This window comes from Clupea harengus, chromosome 4, assembly GCF_900700415.2.
Source record: "Clupea harengus chromosome 4, Ch_v2.0.2, whole genome shotgun sequence".
In the NCBI taxonomy this organism is placed as follows: Eukaryota; Metazoa; Chordata; class Actinopteri; order Clupeiformes; family Clupeidae; genus Clupea; species Clupea harengus.
In genome coordinates this window covers 22042902-22068490 of record NC_045155.1, presented here as the reverse complement: position 1 = coordinate 22068490, position 25589 = coordinate 22042902, and the positions used below count along the sequence as shown (strand labels likewise).

Here is a 25589-nt window from a genome sequence, read left to right as displayed (position 1 = left end):
AACCACTATGTTCAGCATTATTACGCATTGCTTCATTGCTTCACCTAGATCAGACTGTGAATATGTTTGTATTTAGTACATTTGTTTATATATTAATATTTATACCTGGTCTTTTATTCACTCTCCCTGTGAATTCACTTATTTTATTCTAGAGTTTACATCCCACCTGCGAGACGCTCAAAACGTCAACTCGCTGATCAGATATTAGGAGTAGAGAGTAGGAGAGAGAATATAATAATTCTCCTGTTATTGTCATTGGAGACTAAGGGCAAACTAAATCACAAACTCCCCAAATACAAACAGTTAGTCAAATGCCCGACCAGGGAGGAGAATACTTTGGACCACTGCTACAGCACCATCAGCGCTGCTCTGGGTCTATCCGACCACGCTCTTATTCATCTGCAGCCAGAACCACCTGGAGCTGAACGCCTTGAAAACTGTAGAGATGGTAGCAGACTTCAGGAGGAGCCTAGACCTAACCGTTCCTCTCATCATGTGTGACTCCCCAGTTAACACTGTGGAGTCTTTCGGATTCCTGGGGACAATAATGGCACAAGACCTAAGGTGGGCGGAGAACATCACCTCCACCATCAAGAAGGCCCAGCAAAGGATGTTCTTCCTTCGGCAGCTGAAGAAATTCAACATGCCACAGAAAGTGATGGTCGAGTTCTACACAGTCATCATTGAGTCCATCCTCACCTAATCAATCACCATCTGGTTCACTGCCTCCATTTCCAAGGACAAAGGCAGACTGTAGCGGATCATTCGGTCAGCCAAGAAGGTCATCGGCTGCAACCTGCCGTCTCTCCTAGACCTGTTCCACTCCAGGACCAGTAGGAGATGTTACGACCCTGTGGGTCTGTCTATGTATTTTTGCCTGTGCTTCTGTTTTGTCTTGTGTGTCTTGCAGGTGGGTTGGTGCGCAGTTGATTGGGGCTCTAATCCCATTGGGCCTATAGAAGTCCCGGCCCTTTAAAAGCGTCTGGGATTCCATCATACGGGGCTTGCTTTTGGATCGTGCTTTTCTGTTGTCTGCCACCACTCGTTGCTGCTAGGCCCAGCCTCGGGCCTTGCCCGCGCCACTACCATCATGTGCGCTACTCACCGGAGTGAGAGACCGGGAGAGAGTGCCAGGCTGTTGAGGCCTGTTCGCGAAGCCTTGTGTTTTTTGCTTGTTACGTTATTTTTGAGCCTTAGTTAATTATTGTATTCTTTGTCCAATAAATTCACGGTTATTTTTATTCTGTTGTCTGCCCGTGTTTTAAAACCTTTGCCATGTCCTAAAGCCCTAGACAGGGACGTGACAGAGAGCAGACAAGATCATCGCTGATCCTTCCCATCCCGGTCACCACCTATTCCAGAGAGTCCCATCCGGCAGAAGGGCTATCAAGACCATAACCTCCCCCCCCCCCCCCCCCCCCCCCCCCCCCCCCCCGGAAAACGGATCTTTGAAAATAAAAACTGACTAAGTCTTTTTTTACTTTCGTTGAGATGACGAGATGAGAATTTTTATTGGTGGACTAACGGACAATTAAAATTTGTATTAATGAATCCCCGAGATGCCCAGACATGCAAGTGACGTCCTAACAAAAGTTATATGATGGCTCAAGTTCAAGCACTCGGTACTGGAGGAAAATAAAAGAAGAATAGATATCTGGACACACTTTAAATATAACTTGACAGAAAATAAATCACAATGTACCGCAATAACAGGAGAGAAACCATGTGGCTTCAAAATAGGTGGGAAGAACACATCAAACCTCAAGAGGCACCTGAAAGCGCCCCACCCTGCAATTTATGTGACGGTAAATTAGCTAGTAACTGTCAATGATAACCAGCTAATGTTAACTAGTTATTAGCATATATTAGCCAACGTTAAGTTAGGGTGACCAGACGTCCTCTTTTACCCGGACATGTCCTCTTTTCGAGACCTCAGAGTCACATCTTGCCAATATTGGCATCAAGCTCTTAAACACACATAAACCTGGATACACTTTGGAGATGGTCGAGGATAGATGATCAATAAATGACAGGTGATCAATATTTGCAAAAGGGGCGTGTAAGGCACAAAATAAATAATCAGAGCAAGTAAACATATGAAGTGATGTTGTTGAATTGAAAACAAAGTGCAGATGAACTGAGAAGAATGAGTTCCAGGTATAACGTCATTCGGTGCTGACATCTTCCTCCACTACCACGCCATAAAACCTCACAACAGTTGTTGACTGTTCAAGTGAAATATTTTTATTGCAAAGAATTATGGCAGTTTATGATGCCTGAAATGATATGTTAATGTAAGTGTAGAAGTGTAGAATACAAATGTTCAGTATTTATAGTCTTTGTTTTTTAGATTTAAAAGGGTAGCATAAACACCTAGAATTTATAATTAAACCCTAAAACAATACTTGGTCTAAATAAAGAACAAAGTTCTCAATGCAAAATAGATTTTATTTGTATTGTATTGCATGCATGTGTGTGTGTTTCTCCAAAATGTTTTATTTTCCTGTCCACTGAGATAGGAAGATGATATGTAGGATGTGAGATGGGAAGATGATATGGATGTGACAGATTTATGGAAACTCTGATTCCGTTCCTTCCCATTCATTGTCCATATGTGTCTTTGTGTGTCCATATCACTGTAACGGAGTAGACACACACACAGGTATAATTGCTATACGCATCTAGTCAAACAAAGAAACAAACACAGAGACATTCATAGGCAGGCATCCAACACATAATAGACAAATGGAAAAATGAATGTGTGTGAGAATGGGTCCATCACACTAACCTGTTTCACTTTTGTGGTCCCAAAACTCAGTCTCTTCTTCACCCACTTCAACACAGATGGTCCTTTCTTTTTCTGCTCTACGTTTACTTGGGCACTTCCAGGCTGGGTGTGTCCTCTCTCCCCCTCTTCCTGAGGTTTGTCTTGGGGGTTTCTGACCTCCACTTGCCGCCTCTTCTCCACCTCATCCATCCACAAGTCATCGGAGGCAGTCTCCCCGTCCCTGTCATCGCTGTATCCTGGTATAGCCTTCCACCTTCTTTCCATCTCCTCTGCAATCTTTCTCATCTCCTCTCTTTCTCTCACTTTTCTCTCCTCCTCTCTTGCCTTCTCCTCCTGCCTTTTCTTTTGGTCCATTGGGAGCTCCTCATCCTTCCACATATCTTCATCACTCAAGCTCTCTATGTCAATGTCATCGCTGTTATGTGCCTGGGGCAATTTCTTGGCCACTTTGGCTTTTTTCCCCTTCTCCAGCTCTCTCTTTGTCTTCTCTTGCATCTCTTTTTTCTTTATCTCCTCTTCTCTTAGTTTGGCCCTTTCTTTTTCTCTCAGCCTCCCCTCCTGTTCCTTTCTCTCCATCACTGCTTTAGTTATCTCCATCTTCTCCATCCTTTTTTCCTGTTCTCTTTTTCGCTCGGTCTCAACTCTCACTTTCTCAATCTCCTTTCTCTTTCTCTCGGTTTCCTGTCTCTCCAACTCATCCTCCCACAAGTCATCGGAGTCAGTTGCCCCGTCGCTGTCATCGCTGTCTCTTGATAGAGCCTCCACCCTCCTGTTCATCACCTCTTCAGTCTTTCTCATCTCCTCCCTTTCTCTCACTTTTCTCTCCTCTCTTGCCTTCTCCTCGTCAATCTCTATCTTTCTCCTCTCGTCCTCTTTTTGCTCCTGCTGTGCTGCTTTCTCCATCTCTTTTTTTTTTCTTTCCTCTATCTTTTGGGCGATTTCTAATTCTCTGCTCATCCTGGGTGTCTTGTTTTCTGTCTGTGCTACCATCTCTCTCTGTGTTCTCTCTTCTTTCTTTCCTCCACTGTCCTCCTCTCTCATCCTCTTTTCCTCCATCTGCCTCTGTTTCTCTCTCTGTGCATCCTCTTCATCTGTTTTTGCCTTTAGCTGGGTCCATGTATTCATATCATCATTACTGAGTGTCATCACAAGTGTGTCTCCTACCTCAGAATGACCTTGTTTGACATTATCAGTCTCTGTATTATCACATTGCTGGATCGTCCAAACATTGTTGACTGACAGCTTTGGGCTCTTGGCCTCATGCATCCACAAACTATTTGAATTAGTCACAGTCTTGGAGTCACTGCAATCCCTGTTACAAGGATTCTCATCCTCCTTCTCTTTGTTGTGTTTTCCCTGTCGCCATGCATGTTCCTTTTCATTTTTTGTCCGCCTTTTCTTTTGGTCCATTGGGAGCTCCTCATCCTTCCACATATCTTCATCACTCAAGCTCTCTATGTCAATGACATCGCTGTTATGTGCCTGGGGCAATTTCTTGGCCACTTTGGCTTTCTTCCCCTTCTCCTCCCTCTCTCTTCGTCTTATCTGCTCCAGCTCTCTCATTGTCTTCTCTTGCATTTCTTTTTTCTTTCTCTCCTCTTCTCTTAGTTTGGCCCTTTCTTTTTCTCTCAGCCTATCCTCTTCTTTCTTTCTCACCATCTCTGCTTTAGTTATCTCCATGTCTTCCATCCTTTTTTCCTGTTCTCTTTTTCGCTTTGTCTCAACTCTCACTTTCTCAATCTCCTTTCTCTTTCTCTGTGTTTCCTGTCTCTCCAACTCATCCTCCCACAAGTCATCGGAGTCAGTCGCCCCGTCGCTGTCATCGCTGTCTCCTGACAGAGCCTCCCCCTTCCTGTTCGTCACCTCTTTAGTCTTTCTCATCTCCTCCCTTTCTCTCACTTTTCTCTCCTCCTCTCTTGCTTTCTCCTCGTCAATCTCTATCTTTCTCCTCTCGTCCTCTTTTTGCTCCTGCTGTGCTGCTTTCTCCACCTCTAACTTTTGGGCGATTTCTAATTCTCTGCTCATCCTGGGTGTCTTGTTTTCTGTCTGTGCTACCATCTCTCTCTGTGTTCTCTCTTCTTTCTTTCCTCCACTGTCCTCCTCTCTCATCCTCTTTTCCTCCATCTGCCTCTGTTTCTCTCTCTGTGCGTCCTCTTCATCTGTTTTTGCCTTTAGCTGGGTCCATGTATTCATATCATCATTACTGAGTGTCATCACAAGTGTGTCTCCTACCTCAGAATGACCTTGTTTGACATTATCAGTCTCTGTATTATCACATTGCTGGATCGTCCATACATTGTTGACTGACAGCTTTGGGCTCTTGGCCTCATGCATCCACAAACTATTTGAATTAGTCACAGTCTTGGAGTCACTGCAATCCCTGTTACAAGGATTCTCATCCTCCTTCTCTTTGTTGTGTTTTCCCTGTCGCCATGCATGTTCCTTTTCATTTTTTGTCCGCCTTTTCTTTTGGTCCATTGGGAGCTCCTCATCCTTCCACATATCTTCATCACTCAAGCTCTCTATGTCAATGACATCGCTGTTATGTGCCTGGGGCAATTTCTTGGCCACTTTGGCTTTCTTCCCCTTCTCCTCCCTCTCTCTTCGTCTTATCTGCTCCAGCTCTCTCATTGTCTTCTCTTGCATTTCTTTTTTCTTTCTCTCCTCTTCTCTTAGTTTGGCCCTTTCTTTTTCTCTCAGCCTATCCTCTTCTTTCTTTCTCACCATCTCTGCTTTAGTTATCTCCATGTCTTCCATCCTTTTTTCCTGTTCTCTTTTTCGCTTTGTCTCAACTCTCACTTTCTCAATCTCCTTTCTCTTTCTCTGTGTTTCCTGTCTCTCCAACTCATCCTCCCACAAGTCATCGGAGTCAGTCGCCCCGTCGCTGTCATCGCTGTCTCCTGACAGAGCCTCCCCCTTCCTGTTCGTCACCTCTTTAGTCTTTCTCATCTCCTCCCTTTCTCTCACTTTTCTCTCCTCCTCTCTTGCTTTCTCCTCGTCAATCTCTATCTTTCTCCTCTCGTCCACTTTTTGCTCCTTCTGTGCTGCTCTCTCCATCTCCTCTTTCTTTCTCACCATCTCTACTATCATCTTCTCTTCCATCCTTTTTTCCTGTTCTTTTTTTCGCTCTGTCTCAACTCTCACTTTCTCAATCTCCTTTCTCTTTCTCTGTGTTTCCTGTCTCTCCAACTCATCCTCCCACAAGTCATCGGAGTCAGTCGCCCCGTCGCTGTCATCGCTGTCTCCTGACAGAGCCTCCACCCTCCTGTTCGTCACCTCTTCAGTCTTTCTCATCTCCTCCCTTTCTCTCACTTTTCTCTCCTCTCTTGCCTTCTCCTCCTCAATCTCTATCTTTCTCCTCTCGTCCTCTTTTTGCTCCTGCTGTGCTACTTTCTCCTCCTCTATCTTTTGGCCGATTTCTAATTCTCTGCTCATCCTGGGTGTCTTGTTTTCTGTCTGTGCTACCATCTCTCTCTGTGTTCTCTCTTCTTTCTTTTCTCCACTGTCCTCCTCTCTCATCCTCTTTTCCTCCATCTGCCTCTGTTTCTCTCTCTGTGCGTCCTCTTCATCTGTTTTTGCCTTTAGCTGGGTCCATGTATTCATATCATCATTACTGAGTGTCATCACAAGTGTGTCTCCTACCTCAGAATGACCTTGTTTGACATTATCAGTCTCTGTATTATCACATTGCTGGATCGTCCATACATTGTTGACTGACAGCTTTGGGCTCTTGGCCTCATGCATCCACAAACTATTTGAATTAGTCACAGTCTTGGAGTCACTGCAATCCCTGTTACAAGGATTCTCATCCTCCTTCTCTTTGTTGTGTTTTTCCTGTAGCCATGCATGTTCCTTTTCATTTTTTGTCCGCCTTTTCTTTTGGTCCATCTTCCCCTTTTCCTCCATCTCTCTTTGTGTTATCTGCTCCAGCTCTCTCATTGTCTTCTCTTGCATCTCTTTTTTCTTTCTCTCCTCTTCTCTTAGTTTGGCCCTTTCTTTTTCTCTCAGCCTCTCCTCCTGCTCCTTTCTCTCCATTTCTGCTTCCATCCCTCTCTTCCTCCCTTCGTCCTCTTTCAGTTTTTCCATCATGGTTTTCCTCTTGCTCTCCTTTTCTTTCACAGTTTTCATTTCTCTCTGTCTCTCCACTTCTAGCTGTCTTGATCTGTTCTCCTCTTGCAATCTCCTTTTTTTTCCACTATTTATTTCAGTCTTTCCTTTGTCCTTCAGGAAGAGCAAGTCTTGGTCTACACTGGCCTCCTCAGTTTCCTTCCAGTCTTCTTCTGATCCATCCTCAGTGTCTTCAAAGGATAGTCCCATGGACTTCCACAGGTGGGAGGTCTCCTCCTCTATTTTCCGCAGCATATCTGTGTTCCTCTCATCTCTCGTTTGTGGCTCTTTCACTTTCTCACCCTCCTTCTTCTCCTTCTCTTCTTTTCCTGAATTATCACCACCCTCTTGTCTCTCCTTTCCTTTTTGCCTCTTGTCTTCATGTCTCTCCTTCTCCATTTCTTTGTGTATTTCCATTTTTACTTCCTCACTTTTTTGCTTCATCTGTTTCTTTCTCACCATCTCTGCTATCATCATCTCCTCCATCCTTTTTTCCTGTTCTTGTCTTTTTTGCTCTGTCTCCACTCTCACATTCTTAATCTCCTCTCTCTTTCTCACCATCTCTGCTTTAGCTCTCTCCATCTCTATCCTTCTTTCCTGTTCTTCTTTTTTTTGCTCTGTCTCGACTCTCACTTTCTCAATATTCTGTCTTCTCTCTATTGTCTGTCTCTCCCTCTCCATTTCTTTGTATCTTTCCATCTCTGCACTCCTCCTCTCCAAAAGCCATGCATGTTCCTTTTCATTTTTTGTTTGCTTTTTCTTTTGGTCCATTGGGAGCTCCTTATCCCTCCATATTCTCACGATCTCTGCTAACGTTCTCTCCATCTGCTCTATCATTTTTTCCTGTGTCTCTCTTTTTTGCTTTGCCTCCACTCTCACTTTCTCAATCTCCTGTCTGTTTCTCTCTATCGCCTGTCTCTCCCTCTCCATCGCTGCTCTCCTCCTCACCACTTCCTCCTTTCTTAGAATCTCATCTCTCATTAGTTTCACTTCCTTCTCCTGTCTGTCCACCTTCTTCGCTTTTCTCTCCAGCTCCATTCTTTCTCTCTCCATCTCCCTCTTTCTCTCTATCTCTGCTCTCCACTTGTTCATCTCCATCCTCATGAAGGGGTCGCTCTCCACCTTCGCTCTGGAGTAACCTTGCAAGCTCTTCCCATTAAAAAACTCCATAACCAGATGATTTCCCTTCTGGATGTTTCCACCCATTTGATAATGGGTATGTTGATCCGAAGTGAATCTTTTGGTTTGGGAAAGACACAAGATGCCAGAAAGCAAAGGTTAGCAAAGCTCACCATATTTCTATCACATTCACCTTTGTATAAATCTAATACCAATCTCTGCTTCCTAGACCTTGTAATCCGAGCTAATCTATGACCTTCATGGGTAACTCACCGTGGCAGTGTGTCCTGGGCGGTGACCTCACAGTGCCCGCTATGGGCCTCTAAGTGAGCCATGAAAGCGCTGAGGGGAAAAGAGATATTCATGTTTAAACATATGAACAACCACAACAGAACAATGGAGCCAATTGGGCAAAATCTGATTCTATCAGTGGGATACCATGGATGGTCTCCAAGCCCACCACATCAGTGAGTGTATGACCAACATACCTTACGAGGCTTTCGTAGGTATCTCTCATCTCCTGTTCCTTGGGCTGAAACTTTTTGTGGGCGTTCGCCTGTTGTCTGATGGACATTGTTTCCAGTGGGACACCATCCTGATGCCTTTCGTAGACATCCTGATGCCCAGCCTCCTTTCCTTCTGTCTCCATAACCTCCACACTTCTCCTCTCCTTTTCTCCTCTGCTCCTTGGTGAAAGTAACTCACCTTAATCTGTAATTCTGTTCTATGGGAGAGGGACAGATTAGAATGTATTATTTTGTACTTACATGTTTCTATTGTGACATCATGATACTTGCAGGCACCATTCTCCAATCACAGAGCTTGATGGACTTGACCTTTAACCCCTATTAGTAATGCATGTAACTATAACAAATCCACAGTTGAAACAATGAGACATAAAGATAATTAAATGACTTGTATTAATAGTGACCTTATTTTAGGAGCAAGAGCATGATCATTTCATTATGATGTCTTGTTTCTATGAAAACAGAATCATCTAATGACATCAGTATGATTTGTTTAGATCAATAGGCAAGAAATAGTTTTACATTTGCATTTATTCATTTAGCAACTGAATTGCTTTCACAAAAACACCCTTACTAGAAACATGACAATTTCATTGTGATGTCTTGATTTAATATCTTGACATTATGTGAAACCACATAGTCCTATCAACCTTATGTCCACCATATGGTAATTGTTACACTTTTGTCCAAAGCGACTCAGAAAACATTGGATGAAAATAGAGTAAAACCAACAATGACAAAATTAAGCTGTAAGAACAATATATATATATATATGTCAATTATTGTATATATATATATAAAGGGGGTGTGACTGAACTCTATTATAGTAAATATATGTACAATTTGCTGAAACATATAAACTAGTCTGGCTGTAGACAACATTGAAAAAACATCTATACAATCCATAAAGCCTTCCTAAATCTTTATATATAGGTATATATTAAACCTTTATAGATGTACATTATATGTAAAACACTTACATCTTCTGGATGGCAAAGGATTTTAATTAATTATTCACTAATTCTACTGGAATTTACTCACCTGTTCGTGCTGACTGTTGGCTGTAGAATGAAATTGTGAATGTGAAACTTACTGTAGAATGAAACATCGTCACAATTACAGAGATGGAACTTTGTCTTGTCCTTCATTATGACATCACAACATGCATCGGCATCACAAAATCTCAACCATTCCAAATGAGTGTTAATTTTGTTAACGAAATGTTTGACGAAAAATATACGTTAACGACCTTTCCCCATGACTAAGACGTCACGAAAATGGATATATGAAAATAAAAACTGTGACTAAATCTATTTTTACTTTCGTTGACGAGACGATACGAAACGAGAATGTAAATGGTGGACTAACGGACAATTAAAAATGTAATGAATCATTTTTTCGAAACTTGCATGCAGTGCAGTGCATCCTTAATATAATTGGTTGAATGTTGCCCAGTCCTGTATCCATCCTCTATTCCCTGAGATGACCAGACATGATACAAGTGACGCCCTCACAAACGTTATGATGGCTCAAGTTCAAGCACTCGGTACTGGAAGAAAAAGAAGAATAGATATCTGGACATCTTTAATTATAACTTGACAGAAAATAAAACACAATGCACTGCAATAACGGGAGAGAAACCATGTTGCTTCAAAATAGGTGGGAAGAACACATCAAACCTCAAGAGGCACCTGAAAGCGCCCCACCCTGCAATTTATGCAACGGTAAATTAGCTAGTAACTGTCAATGATAATCAGCTAATGTTAACTAGTTATTAGCATATATTAGCCAACGTTAAGTCTACGTCAAAGGGGCAGTCGAGTGTATAGGGTGTCAACTTAGCTAGCTAATAATTATTGATTGAAGCCTCCCGTTAGCCTTGGCAAATAATAGCTAACGATGAGGTAGCATAGCTAAGTTAAACTAGCTATTGATAGCTAGCTTGTAAACTCATTGAAGAGTGGACTATAGGACAGGCCACGTATGACATTAATCAAGAAAAGAAAATGAATATGTGATTGGTTTACATATCCTTGTCTATTTGGGGAAATTGTCATTATCATGGGCACCACTTTCCACTGTCAAAACTAGCCGTCTAGCTAAATCTGTTGGTTATCAGATTGCACAGCAATTCACATGGAGGATATGTGGTTGATTTAGCTCTAAGGCCAGGTAGGCATAGTAGTTGTATTATGCTATCACATCATTTGAATCTTCAAAATCTAGAATTGATATTCTCTTATATTTTAATGATAATACTGTTAATGAAGTATTGCCTTAAAATGATTTTTTACATTTAATTAATTAGAACTCAGCTGTAGGCATATACTAGGAGATCTGTATATATCTTGACTAATTGTATCCACAATTTAATTACTGCAAGCTAGACTATTATGCAGTTGTAGACACAACACAGGGGGTCCCTGGGCCTGAGAAGGGAAAGAAAGGAGTTTAATGTGGCTATAAGATAAATGTGACTAAAACTAGACTAAAATGCAATGAGTTTCTGTCGACTAAAACTACACTAAAACGTCGACGAAAACTAGATTAAAACTAAGAACATTTACATTTACATTTAGTCATTTAGCAGACGCTTTTGTCCAAAGCGACGTACAAGGGACAAAAGCGTCTGCTAAATGACTAAACCCCCTAAGAAGGATAAAAATGAGATAAAAGAAGGATAAAAATGACTGAATGTGACTAAAACTAATATGCATGTTCGTCTAAAGACTAAGACTTAACACTGCCACACACACACAAATGCACTACAGCGTAAATTATTTATTGTTTTATTTTGTAAAACATTTATTTTTTATTCTTATTTTCGCTATTTTGTTTATATGTTTTATGTCCTATGCACCAACCACACCAAGTTAATGTCCTGTATGTGTAAATATACTCTGCCAATACAAATAATTCTGATTATGTCTTCACTGAGTATTTTTGTTCTATGGACTAGTCACATGCTGGAGTTACTTTTTGGTTTTGCCTGTGATTTCTGGATATATTCTTGGTTTTCACTTTCTGTCCAACTGTCTGTGGATTGCATTTTGCTGTGTTAGATTTTCCTGGAATGATCTGCCCTGCTTTTCCTGAGATACCTTATGTGTTTTGTCTGTATCTTCTGAGCTTTGGATTCATTGTTGATTTTGAAAATAGCAGTCCAGCGGCCTAGGTTCAATTCCTGACTCCGGCTTGACATAAGATGGATAGTCACCAAAGTCACAAATTTGGAATGCTGTACTCTCAATTCATAAACAACAGTATGTCTAGATGTCTACATAGAAGGTATATGACTTCGGTCAGGGTGAAAATGTCCAGGTTTTAAACACCTATTTACAACCCTGTGATTTGGCCCTAGAATGAAACAAGCTGTTTTCCCTTTTTAGGTTGGGCTCATTATTAATGATGATGATGAGCTCTACTTTGATTGGCTAGTTCACAGTGAGACACCATCCAAATAAATTCACCTCACGCCAACATTTTTGATCCGTCTTTGTCAATCTCATGCCAAATAAGCCTTGGAAGTTTGTAACCTTGAAAACCTAACTCAGCTGGCTTGTAATCACTTTAAATGCACTTATCAAAGTAATGTGACTTATTACATTTTGATTGGCAGATGAGAGTTGGTGTATATTCAAACAAGAGAATCAATCAAAAACAAATGCCAAATAAATGGAGCCTGTGTAGACAGCATAAAAAGATGAAAAGCAAAGGAATTAATGTTATATTCTGCATATAAGCTTTAAAGTTATATTTACCAAAAAGAATATATTCGGATGTAACCTTTGTAATCATCACCATTCTGATTAGTAACTACAATTTAATTACATATTTTTCATAGTTTAAAGGCATTTTGTAATTTAATTACGTAACTCTAACCTAACAAGTTAGTCCCAACACACAACACAACATAAGTGAAATTGCATATTAATTTCCAGAAAGGCTTTGTGCTACTCTAGCATCCTATGAGTGTATTAATGCACATCATATCATTACACCATATGCATCGATCAAAACATCAATCAGATCAAGATCAATCAAAACATCAATCAGATCAAGATCGATCTCTCTGCCAAAGGCTATCATTACAATTGCTGCTGTCTCCATTTACATCCTTATGCCAACATCGAACATCCGTACGACAGCATCGATGTGGACTTTTATTCTGACGGAAGTTTTCGCCGGGACTTTTAGTAACCGGAAATATGACTGTGACCAGACATTTTTTGATTATTTCATGTGACTTGTCTACTTGGCGTGGACGTGAGCAAGCAAACAAACGTTACTATGGATGTCGGCGAGCTCTTGAATTATCAGGTATTTAGAGAGACTATTCTATGTATGTTGATTTGGTTATTTATATAATACAATTTTATTTACGGACCTTTCCCTACTCAACAGAAGATATGTGCTGGTAAATCATTTTACCATCCCGCAAATGTAGCAGCTTTGATGGAGTGCAAACTAGCTAGCTAGCTAAACAACTGAGTTTAATCAAAGTCCTTCTGATTTAAGCAGTGAAGATATCGATCAACGCCACGTTCTTTTTGCGTTATTTCACAGGTTAGAGATAAAGGCATACCGGTTTAGCTAACTATGTTCATCAACCTCGGATTTCGGCTCAAGCATGTTTGGAAAGGTTGTAATGTTAGCCTACATAGCGGGGTGTGAGTGCAAACATTTTCTTTTTAACTTTCGACAGGAGGATGCGGTGATGTAAGGAAAACCTAATGAAAGCATTAACATTAACTTTACAATTGGTTAATTCACATTAATTTTGTTGTATCCTTCATTTGCAGGTTGTGCGCTCATCTCAAAGAAACTAAGTTATGTCAGTGTAGTTGAAGTGGGTATTGGTGTAAAAGGGACAAACTGCGATTCTATTCCAATAACCCCGATTACATGCCAGCGACGGATGAAAGCGAAATTCTAAATCTCATTAATTTCTGTTGGAGGCAGGCGACTGTGACGTAGACAAGCGAATTGGGCGAAGCGAGCGAAACAAGTTGGGGAAAGTTAAATCCGCCAGCAGGGGCCAATCAGATCAAACAGTCTCTGACAGTTTAAAAATTGCAGGACTATGGCGTTGTTTGGTCGTTTTATTAGCTAAAAAGAAAAGCTTGAATGGCCTTGTAAGGGGTTGTTGTTGTTCCTGGTATGTTAGATATTTAATCCTGGGCTTACTTTAACAGAATGACAGTTTTGATATAAAGACTAGTGACTAGATGGCATACTAGCTGGCTAGCTTGTTAACTATTTCAATTCAATTCAAAAAGGCTTTATTGGCATGACTGCATCCAATACAACGTTGCCAAAGCATGTTTACATAAAATGTACAAGCACAATTAACATACATAAATAAAAAACAAACAATAAGTTATAGGTGGTAACAATGTGGTATAGAAACATATAACAGGTTCATTGTTAATTATTAAACATTAAATATTAGTTATGTGGGACAGGGGGTTCATATTATTGTGGAGCTCATGACAGACTGATACATATTTTGCTGCCAGTCTACAGCAGTCCTCCCTCTCTCCCAGTAAAACTGAGAGTCTGTCCACTAGTCTGTTAACTAGCTTGCTAGTCTAATTTATGCGTTTATTTGAAAAGGGACAGTGTACATTGATAAATATTTCCCAAGAAAAATGTAAATGAACCGGAATTAGCTAGGTTAGCTATTCATCCGTTGTCCCTTGGCGGGGCATGACAGAGAGATACGGAAATAAAAGAAAGAAATAATAATAAAAAATTATATAAATAAAATAAATAATAATAATAATAAAAAGATAAGCAACAGTTTGACAAAACAGTATAGTTAAGAAAACAAATTGTAAAAACCAGACAGACATACAAGGTAAACAACAGTGTGACAAAACAGTACAGTTAAATAAACTCCTCAAAAAAAGTTCGGAAACGTTATTTCGGTCGATTATTCCTCCCCTTTAATAATACCAATTGGTATTGTGTTTTATATCATTGGAAAGCCTGATTAGTCACCTTTACAACGAGGTACAACTTGTAAGGATTGTGCATTCGTGGAATGAGCAACACCGTGTGGGTATGATAGCTAGATATGTTACCTACTGGCATAACAGCGACTATGTCACGAGAACTGACTCTTTTTCCAGGAATAAATAAAGTGATCGTGGGTCAAATGCTACAATCACCACTAGTATTTAATCAAAACGTGTTTAATGGGTACCGTTACTTCGGTTCGTCGTTAAATATCAGTCTTCACCATACAAAGACATATGTAGCAATTTAACGGAGTTTGGTAAACAGTTGTCGTGAATATGACTCTCCTGCTGTCAAATCAAGACCAATCAGAAAAGAGCCCGTCCTCCTTTGGTTCCCGCCCACACACTGCCAAAACTCACGCCCACACACTGCCAAAAGTCATACTTTCGAGCGAGCAGATACATTTTTCGCTAGAGCAGATGATAAATTTGAGCGAGCAGACCAAGTTTTCGCGAGAGAGTATGTCTGTCTCTGCGCTCGCAGTTGTTGAATTTCCTCTCGCGGCTGCTAAAATTGAGTGCGCAGAAGAAATTCACGCTTGCGAAAACCTGAAATTCACTCGAATAGACGTTTCCTCGCATGTGTGAGTTTTGGCACTAAACTGACGCCATAGTGTGCATGTTGCTGAAAGTATTTCAAAGTCACTGTAGTGATAACTTGCTTGTAAAATGATGAAGTTATGGCCCATATGGCCCTGGTTACTATTGAATCATGTTTTGTGTTCATGGGGACAGAATTTTTTTTATTAAAATTGCGAAATCCTTGACATTGGAAGAAAAAAATCAGAGGTAATGTTGGGACAGACAATAAACACAAACACTTAAAGTTTAAAAGTCATGGTTCTTTTTAGAGACTGCTGTTTTTTTTTGTCTCCATTAAGTTTCCATGTAAAAACACTACATGCTGTTTGTGTGCAGTTGTCTAACAACATGTGTGTTCCAGCCAGATCGCGGGGCCAAGCGACCGAGGGAGGAGGATGGAGACACCCTGCGGGCCAAGATCAAATCATCCCGTGAAGCCAGACTTCACCAGAGCATCCCTGACCCTGACGCTGAGGATCTGGACACTGATAGGGACTCAATCCTTGAGAAACTATTGGACCGTGAGGAAGACACAGAGGTTCGATTTGTGTTGTTATTTTGTTTTAATAATGATGTAAATAGGATCTGCTTTTGCAAATTGTCTTAAGAAATGTCATAGAAAAAGCTTTCTGCAGACTTCTCTAAAATTGTCCTGGCCTTCCGTTCCAGTTATTGTGTGGGTTAACGATCACACAGATGGGCTTTAATTCATCACCATGAATCTTTAAAGGTCAGGCTTAGGCTACTATGAAGTGATCAATAGATCAATAGGATCAATAATATATGATATAGTTTTACTTTACTGAAACAAAGAACATTCTCACCATGCTCGCACTTCATCTTTCTCTTGTCCAAGACAATATCTCTCAAACTTCCTTTTCTGATTTTTTTTTTTAGACCACAACCTCACCCTTTTGTCACAGTATTTGGCATTTAATTTACTAGTTTAATTTAGTTTAATTACTTTATTTGTGATATATAAAAATCATAGTGAAGTATAAAAATGTTTTAATTTCCATTAGTAGGCCATGATGACATGTGCCATTGAGCATTCTAACACCACAGGCTTTCTTTAAGGCTCATGTGTGTTTCATTGTGCTCATTACAAACAGAAGTTTTACAATGCCATTTTTAGGTACAAATGAATTATTAACTCAAAACACACACACACACACAAAATATTTCATAGGATAATATGTCATTTAATAAATTCATAATATGTTATCATAATATATATATTATTACGCACCAACGTGACTTCTCAAAAAATCAATCTCTTCAGAGTACTATATCTTTTTTTGTATAGCTGTCTTCTCCAACACCCCAAATCCTGATTTAAACTGAAGTCAGTATTTTGAGGCTCAAGTTAAATGCCCACGCTTCTCAATTCAAATCATAGCCTATTCTTTATGGGCACATTATTTTGATTAATTTTGAGTACAACTGTATGTAGAGTGGTAATGTGTAAGAATGACCGTATCAGTTGTACATTAAAACTAGGAAAACAGCTCTGTAGAAAAGTGTGAATGTGCCCACCTCAAATTTCAAATGTAAATGCTATTGTTTTTAACAGGTTGAACCAGTGGATGAAGGCTCTGTGAAGAAAATGATTCTGACTTTTGAGAAAAGGTCTTACAAAAACCAGGAGCTAAGAATCAAATTCCCGGACAACCCCGAAAAGTGAGTGTGAACGCTGTAACCTTAAATCTGACCGCAGAAAACATGGTCAGTGTTCTCAGAATGTGCTTTTTGCCTGCACCGTGACACTAAGAAGATACTTAGATGCAGCACCTGCAGGTACTTAGATGTCATTGAATGGGAGTGCAGCGCATAGCAGTGTGATCACTGTTGGATATACTGTGAAAAGAAAAGCAATGAAGAGGAATATGAATGTAAAGCCAAGGAAGGAAAAGTATTGAAATAAAAGACGAAGGGTCCACCGTCACAGGAAGATGTAGGACCCTCACACTACAGTGCAAGTCATAGTCAAGGCAAACAGCACAACAGGGTATAAGGTGGGATGTATCAATGGTGTCAGGACAAAGTGTAGTGGGTCAAGAGTGACACCATGCCATGGTGAAACGACTTAGGTTCTCAAGTCTCACTTGATGTGAAAACCAATGACCTTTTGAATGTCGTTTGAACATGCACTTCACTTTAGAGGTTGACTGGCCAGACCATTGAGTTATGGCCACTTGTTTGGGATGTTTAAATGGTCAGATTTTCAATAGTGTTTTGGATAAATACACTTCTCTCTGTTTTGTCTTTTCTCAGGTTCATGGAGACTGAACTGGATCTGAATGATATCCTTCAGGAAATGCATGTCATTGCTACCATGCCTGATCTTTATCACCTTCTTGTGGAGCTCAACGCCATCCATTCCCTGCTGGGCCTCCTCAGTCACGAGAACACCGATATCCTTTGCATCTGCATCTCAAGTCCTGCAATTTTTACTTTTGTTTTACTTCTTAGATTTGAGTTAGAAGAGGGAATCCCAAATCATTATCAGTGCTCAACAAATTGAAACTCAGCCATTTGATTTGAAGCATAGGGTCTCCATTGTCCTTCTTCAGTCCTCCTCAAAGACTTCCCTTCTCTCTCAGTGCATACATTGGTAATACAGTGTCAGTTCATTATTTGGTGTATTGCGTATGATTCTTTTTAATGAACACCCAAAATGTGTATAGTGATCTTGCATATTGATGTTGCATTCATTTTAAATTTAAATTTGATTGTTTTTGAGTTATTTTAGCTTGTAATCTAGGATTTTTTAGCTTGTAATCTAGGATTTCATATTCTGGTTTGGAAAACCTGTGAAAATGTCAAAACAGCTTTTACAGCACTACATGGCCAAATAATTATATTGCAAAAGTGCATCAGTTAGTTAACATTAAGCAGTGCATCCGTTGGTTAACATTAAGCAGTGCATCCGTTGGTTAACATTAAGCAGTGCATCAGTTAGTTAACATTAAGCTGTGCATCAGTTAGTTAACATTAAGCACTTTAGTTTTGACAACGGACACGTGATTCCTTAACAAGGTGTACATATTTCAATTGCGGTCGTGGATCTACTGCAAGAACTAACAGACATTGACACACTTCATGAAGGTGAAGAAGGAGCTGAAATCCTCATCGATGCTTTGGTAAGTTCTAGTTTGCACATGTTCCAATGTTGTCATGTTTAGATTTAGATAAAAAATGTTTAGAATTACTCTTTTCACAGTACTGTTCTCTTTGTAGTTTCATTAAAAAGAAAAAAAGAAATGTACCTTTTGAGTACTGCCAAACTCTGAACTAATTGTCATACAACGCTCAGCTGACATAACAACTTGTAACTGTGACTTAACTAGTCTTTGGGTGTTTTTCATATAAGGGTTTCTGGTGTATGATTTGATTGCATGGTTTGTTTGATTGGTGCAAATATTTGACTTCTGTTCCTCTGTTTGTTCCTGCCTATAGCTTGAGGGCCAGGTTGTAGCTTTGCTTGTGCAGAATATGGAGCGGCTTAATGAGCAAGTGAAAGAGGAGGCAGATGGCGTTTACAACACATTAGGTGAGTTTGCACACATGTTTACAACACATTAGGTGAGTTTGCACACATGTTTTTGTGTGCGCCATTGCAGCAAGGCATTTGAGTCTTACTGGATATTAAATTCAATATTTAATAAACATTTCCTAGTGTCAAAAATGTAAAAAATAAATATATACACAGAATGACAGAATGCAGAATCCAGTTGAAGCACACCTACTGCAACTATAGACATTATGGAAGTACTTCACTTTGGAGCTCTGGGCCTGTCAGTGACTCCTCAGCTAGTCTGTGTATGGCACCACCTCACGCATCAACAACTAGACCCATGCTCTAGCTAGAAGAGGAAGCTAGCGCAGTATTCTCTGTATGGACATCATGGCAGAGGCGACGAAGACACAGAGGATGATGTGGTCGGAGGCTAGGAAGAGACAAAGAGAGAGAGTAACAGTATTAGTACTAGTAAGAGTAAGAGTAAAAGACCAAACAAGTAACCGAGCAAGTCAGATACCGAGCTGGCCTTCTTTCTGTTGGACTAGTCAGTAATCATTTATTAGCTGTCTTGATATGTCTTGCGCTTGATGTTTGCTTGTGTTAGGAAAGTTGTCTACTTGCTAGTTTTCATTATAAACATCCCTGGCAATGCACATTTAACTGGCGACTGGTTGGTCACATAGTTGGAGTCAGGCTGGGAGGTCCTCCATCCTAACAACAGGAGCTCCTGGAGTCACTATCTGAGGTCGAAGATTTCTAGGATTCCGTTTTTTTGTCAGGGTCCTATAAAATGCGCCAATATGCTGCACTGAATCACTTTTCATTTTTCTTTCATTTGGCTAGCTAGCTGTAGTTCTTGCTCTGAAATAGACTAGATTTGTGCCAGTGCATCCTGAAAAGCTGTGCATGGATCAAGGCCAATGGAACCAGAACCATCACATAGCTGTGGTGCCATCTGTTGTCCCACCAGTGATTGTCCTATCTGATTTGATTGTTGTTTGAACTATAGACTGTTCTGTTGAGTATTTCATATGGTGTCATGGTGAGGTAGAAATAGAGGCTCGTGCTGAGCCATGAACAATCCCAGCCAATCAACCTGCCGCTTCAGGAGCATGGAAGGAAGGGATGTTTCTTTCTTCTTTCAGCATAGAAATGTTTCACTTCAATACTCCACTGTTTTCAGAAAATGTGTTTGAAAATCTAAAATTTACGTCCTATTGACACTAATGCTAAGAAGGTTAGAAAAGAACTGTCCAAGACCAACTGTCCAAATGTTTTGTGAAACAATGTAAGTGTCTTAAACTGAATGGAGGGGTAGATAGAGGGATGCTGAACTGAAAATTATAAAAAATGCATTTGACTTTGGAACCACTTTTTAAAGTTTAAAGTCTGACTCCAGAGGGTTAATTCTGTCGTTGGAAAAAAGGTTTTGAAGTTTCAGGGTTACAAGATGGTATATTTCTTACAGCTATCATTGAGAACATGGCAGAATTCCGACCAGGCCTCTGCACAGAAGCAGCGCAGCAGGGGCTGATGCAGTGGCTTCTGAAGAGGATCAAGGTAATATGACCAAAGGGATGCTCTGCCTCCAGCTGATGCTCTGTCTATATAATAAGCGGTATAAACAGATTATTTAAAATTTTCCCTTAATAAAAAGGTAAACTTATGTCATTCATCTTTCTTTGTTTTCATTCTGTAGGTTAAGATGCCGTTTGATTCAAACAAGCTCTACTGCAGTGAAATCTTAGCTATCCTACTGCAGAACAATGATGGTATGACAACAACACTAAAATGGCTCTCTGGTAGTATGGTGTTGTCTTTGCTGCTGTTCCTCATCTCTTGCTTCCTCCATCCTTCTCAGCTTTCTTCTCTTCCTCTTCCTTCTGGTGTCCGATATTTTTTACTGAACAGTTTAATCATTTTACTAAAGAGTTTACAGACACATTGTAACTGTCCAAAGACGTACAGCAGTCTCACACTTGGTGTGTAACAGCACAGTGCTTTGGTGCTGAGATAGACGAACTTACTCATAAGAACTTACTCATAAGAACTTACTCATATTAACTTACTCATAAGAACGTCAATGGACGTGTACGCAACATGATATTTACTGAAGGGTTACATGTAGACTATTTAGTTCGACATGACTACTCTTGCATTCTCACATACCGTATTTTCTATTAACTATTTTCTATTAACAGCACCATATAAACCTCACTACAGTATTTTATGTAATTTTACAAAATGAACCTGTGTGTTAACTGCAGTTTATTGAACGTTACGCCATACCATGTAGTTGTGGTGTGAACACTACTACCCATTTCAAAGTGGTATGAAGTAGGAATGAGCATTTCAAGCAAAAATACTACACCCCTTACTTTATCATTATGGACGGCTGAGTGTGATTGAAAATGTATTATCTATCCAATGTTTTTTTGTATGAGAGAGAGAGGGACCCACTCATTCACGCTTAGAGAATGACTGAATTACTTAGAGTTACTGTGCGCATGACTAACGACCAGGCAGGAAGAAAAATGCATTCCCTTGTATAGGACGCACTGAGTATTAACCACAGGGCTAAAGAAATTTAGCAAAATCATTTAATGTATAAACCACGGTTGATAGTTGGGTAATTACAGTACAGTGTAAAATAGCCAAATATCCTTTGCGTTCTGTAATGCACAACAAGACACATGTAGTACAAAGATACTGTTTTGCATTTTCCTGCATCAGAGCTGAGTGGGAGAGGATAGTTGCTATTTGAATTCAGGCTGTTATAGGGCACTACGTAGCACAGTGTCTGAGTGGGAGAGGATAGTTGCTGTCATAGTGCACTACATGGCACAGTGTCTGAGTGGGAGAGGATAGTTGCTGTCATAGTGCACTACATAGCACAGTGTCTGAGTGGGAGAGGATAGTTGCTGTCATAGACACTGTGCTATGTAGTGCACTGAGTGGGAGAGGATAGTTGCTGTCATAGGGCAGTACAGTAGCACAGTGTCTGAGTGGGACCGGTAGCAGCACACATCAATGGTCCAAATAGACTGAGTGTGATGAAATGCAAATCGAAAGAAAGGCATCAAACAGTCATACCATTATTTTGAAGATTTATTGTGGAATTGATTCATATTGACCCTGTGGAAAAGGCGGCTTATGTATGCCTGACTGCATATTGACCCTGTGGAAAAGGTGGCTTATTTATGCCTGACTGCATATTGACCCTGTGGAAAAGGCGGCTTATTTATGCCTGACTGCATATTGACCCTATGGAAAAGGTGGCTTATTTATGCCTGACTGCATATTGACCCTATGAAAAAGGTGGCTTATTTATGTCTGACTGCATACTGACCCTATGGAAAAGGTGGCTTATTTATGCCTGACTGCATATTGACCCTATGGAAAAGGTGGCTTATTTATACCTGACTGCATACAGCCAGCCCAGCATGAACAGTGTTATGTTATGCCAGATGATGTGATCATTTTGTTTTAAACTAAAATATATACACTACTGCACTTTTCCTGGACATACTCTGTAGTAGTAGTAGTCATTTTTCAGTTTCTCATTACTGTGCTTTGATGTGACTGCTACTTCACACTTTGAACAGTATTGTGAAATTTGGGTCAGCCCCAGACCAAATATTGCATTGAAAAATCTAAAAAGAACATATACAGTGGGGAAAATAAGTATTTGAACCCCTGGCGATTTTGCAAGTTTGGCCACTTGCAAAGAAATGTGTGATCTATAATTGTAATGGTAGGTGTATTTTAAGAGTGAGAAATAGAATATCAACAAACAAATCCAGAAAACTGCATTTTATAACATTTATGACTTTATTTGTATTTGATGCAAAAAATAAGTATTTGAACCCCTAAGCAAACAGCAAGAATTCTGGCTCCCAATGACCAGTTATGTGCCCAAGAAGCACACAGATTAGTCCTCCTTAGGCCTAACAAGGTACACCTGATCTCAACTGGTGACGTGTATAAAAGAAACCTGTCCAAAGAATCATACTTCACATCTTCAACCTCACCACCATGGGCAAGACCAAAGAGTTGAACAAGGACGTCAGAGATAAGATTGTAGACCTGCACAAGGCTGGAATGGGTTACAAAACCATCGGCAAGCAGCTTGGTGAGAAGCAGACAACTATTGGTGCGATTATTCGTGAATGGAAGCAACACCAAACAACTGTCAATCGCACTGTCAATGGTCTGGGGCTTTGTGCAAGATATCCCCTCGTGCGGTATCGGTGATCATCCGAAAGGTGCAGAATAACCCCAGAACTACACAGGGGGAGCTTGTGAATGATCTCAAGGCAGCTGGGACCACAGTCACCAAAAATACCATTGGCAACACACTACGCCGTAATGGTTTGAAGTACTGCAGCACTCGCAAGGTCCCCCTGCTTAAGGAAGCACATGTACAGGGCCGTCTGAAGTTTGCCAATGAACACTTGAATGATTCTAAGGAGGATTGGGAGAGGATGTGGTCAGATGAGACCAAAATCAAGCTCTTTGGCATCAACTCGACTTGCCGCGTTTGGAGGGGGAAGCATGCTGAATATGACCCCAAGAACACCATCCCCACCGTCAAGCATGGAGGTGGAAACATTATGCTTTGGGGCTGTTTCTCTGCCAAGGGTACAGGACGACTCCACTGCATCGAGGGGACTATGGATGAGGCCATGTAACGTGGAATATTGGGCTTGAACCTCATTCCCTCATTCCCTTCCATTGAAAATGCAACCTTAAGGATTTGGAGAGGATCTGAAAAAGGAGTGGCCCAAAATCCCTCCTGAGATGTGTGTAAACCTGGTGACCAACTACAAGAAAAGTCTGACGTCTGTGCTTGCCAACAAGGGTTATTCCACCAAGTACTAAGTCATGTTTTGCTAGGGGTTCAAATACTTATTTTCTGCATCAAATGCAAATTAAGTCATAAATGTTATAAAATGAAGTTTTCTGGATTTTTTTTGTTGATATTCTGTTTCTCACTGTTAAAATACACCTACTATTACAACTATAGATCACACATTTCTTTGCAAGTGGCAAAACTTGCAAAATCGGCAGGGGTTCAAATACTTATTTTCCCCACTGTAAATGCACACTGGATGTACTCGGCAAAGTGTACTTTGCTTTACTCATGCCTCATAGTGTGTTTGACTAACTCGCTGGAGGAGACGTGAATCAGGGTCACACGGGGGCAGTAGGCACAATCTCTTGAACGCTTGTTTCATGAAAGCAGTGTGTGCTCTTGTCACAATTGAGTTAATGTTGCCAGAGTAAAGTACTGATATCACTACTCTGCATTGAGTTAATGTTGCCAGAGTAAAGTACTGATATCACTACTCTATTGGCAAATGTTCCCTGAATGTTACCACTCACACTTGTGCTTGGTCTAAAAAGTGGTATCTGTGCATCCTTAGCCCATGGCTTTTAGATGATGGCACTGTAGTACTCAGCTATGGTTTTGTCTGAGGGAGGGCATATGTGGGTGTCCAAATGCTGCGGTGGGGCAATAGTGTTGGATATGAGTGGGGCAATAGTGTTGGATATGAGTGGGGCAATAGTGTTGGAGATATGAGTGGGGCAATAGTGTTGGATATGAGTGGGGCAATAGTGTTGGATATGAGTGGGGCAATAGTGTTGGAGATATGAGTGGGGCAATAGTGTTGGAGATATGAGTGGGGCAATAGTGTTGGATATGAGTGGGGCAATAGTGTTGGAGATATGAGTGGGGCAATAGTGTTGGAGATATGAGTGGGGCAATAGTGTTGGATATGAGTGGGGCAATAGTGTTGGATATGAGTGGGGCAATAGTGTTGGAGATATGAGTGGGGCAATAGTGTTGGATATGAGTGGGGCAATAGTGTTGGATATGAGTGGGGCAATAGTGTTGGATATGAGTGGGGCAATAGTGTTGGATATGAGTGGGGCAATAGTGTTGGATATGAGTGGGGCAATAGTGTTGGATATGAATTCAGGTTTGTGGAGGTTTGGTTCAGGCCAGCACATTTGTAGAAACTGAGGCTTGGCTATTGTGTTTCAATCTCATTGCTATGGCAAGTGAATATAATTCATAAATAACCTGATCTGACAATCCTTTTGTTATCTTAGTGAACAAGCTGAATTTACAAGAGGCCGGAAACACTTGTTGAAGTCCACTTTCTTTTTCAGGCACAAGAGGACTGTTAGGAGAGTGTGATGGGATTGATGTGCTCCTTCAGCAGCTGTCTGTAAGTAAGCCACAGTATAAGTGTTGTCTAACCCAGTTTGAAGCTGTATGTCCTGTAGAAGAATGGGGAAAATTGACTGGAGGTAGGTTCAACGTAGATTGATTTAATATTGACCTTCCATTTTCTAGAAGAAACATAAAAGCTGCAAGCAGCAATGTAGAGGTGAATGCTTTTAGAAATCCATATGATCATTTTTGTGAGATTTGACCAAATTTGTGGCCTGTACATTTTCTTTAACTTTTTCATGAAATTCAATATGATAATATGATGTCATTATGTCAATAAGCAAGTTCAAGTTCAAGTTTATTATCATTTACTCATAAACAGCATTTATCAGTAATGAAATTCTTTGTGCTCAGTGTCCGTTCAACTTAGAGAATAAATAAATTAAATACTGGAGAATGGAGAAAAAGGGTAGGAAAAAGAGAAACAAATTGTAGTGCAAAAAGATATTTCAAGGACAGTTCAGCATCCTGATGGCATGTGGGTAAAAACTATCCCTGTATCTGCTGGTACGGGACCTTATACTCTTGTATCGCCTTCCAGAAGGCAGGAGGGAGAAAAGACTGTGGCAGGGATGACTAGGGTCAAAAATGATCCGCTTGGCCTTCCTCCTGCAGCGCTGGCTGTAAAGGTCCTGGATGGATGGCAATGCAGGTGTGATCAGAAAAGTGCAGAGTGTAT

At 40.5% G+C, this 25589-nt stretch overlaps 3 protein-coding genes across 3 annotated transcripts in view; 1 reads left to right on the top strand and 2 right to left on the bottom strand.

The window, feature by feature from the left end:
• Positions 1 to 2233: 2233 nt before the first annotated feature.
• LOC116220230 (trichohyalin-like) lies at positions 2234 to 7464 on the bottom strand. Its single transcript, XM_042707685.1, has 2 exons — positions 2789 to 7464; positions 2234 to 2636 (listed from the first exon to the last, which is right to left on the bottom strand). Exons 1-2 carry the CDS (start codon positions 7454 to 7456, stop codon positions 2634 to 2636), a joined length of 4671 nt encoding a protein of 1556 aa, XP_042563619.1. The 5' UTR covers positions 7457 to 7464; the 3' UTR covers positions 2234 to 2633.
• Positions 7465 to 7531: 67 nt separating this feature from the next.
• On the bottom strand, positions 7532 to 8851 carry LOC122132850 (trichohyalin-like; the record flags this gene model as incomplete). The annotated part of the gene is made up of 3 exons (XM_042707531.1): positions 8503 to 8851; positions 8288 to 8356; positions 7532 to 8132 (listed from the first exon to the last, which is right to left on the bottom strand). Coding segments are annotated over exons 1-3 (831 nt in total), but the record flags the coding sequence as incomplete, so codon positions are not given.
• A 3906-nt stretch (positions 8852 to 12757) lies between these two features.
• ctnnbl1 (catenin, beta like 1) overlaps positions 12758 to 25589 on the top strand; it is a 21696-nt gene continuing 8864 nt past the window's right edge. Inside the window, exons 1-9 of the mRNA XM_012820823.3 lie at positions 12758 to 12861; positions 15508 to 15684; positions 16720 to 16826; positions 17421 to 17560; positions 18192 to 18289; positions 18606 to 18699; positions 20138 to 20229; positions 20369 to 20441; positions 24847 to 24905. Coding sequence (XP_012676277.1) covers positions 12832 to 12861; positions 15508 to 15684; positions 16720 to 16826; positions 17421 to 17560; positions 18192 to 18289; positions 18606 to 18699; positions 20138 to 20229; positions 20369 to 20441; positions 24847 to 24905 — 870 coding nt within the window. The 5' untranslated portion in view covers positions 12758 to 12831. The remainder of the gene's footprint in view (positions 12862 to 15507; positions 15685 to 16719; positions 16827 to 17420; positions 17561 to 18191; positions 18290 to 18605; positions 18700 to 20137; positions 20230 to 20368; positions 20442 to 24846; positions 24906 to 25589) is intronic.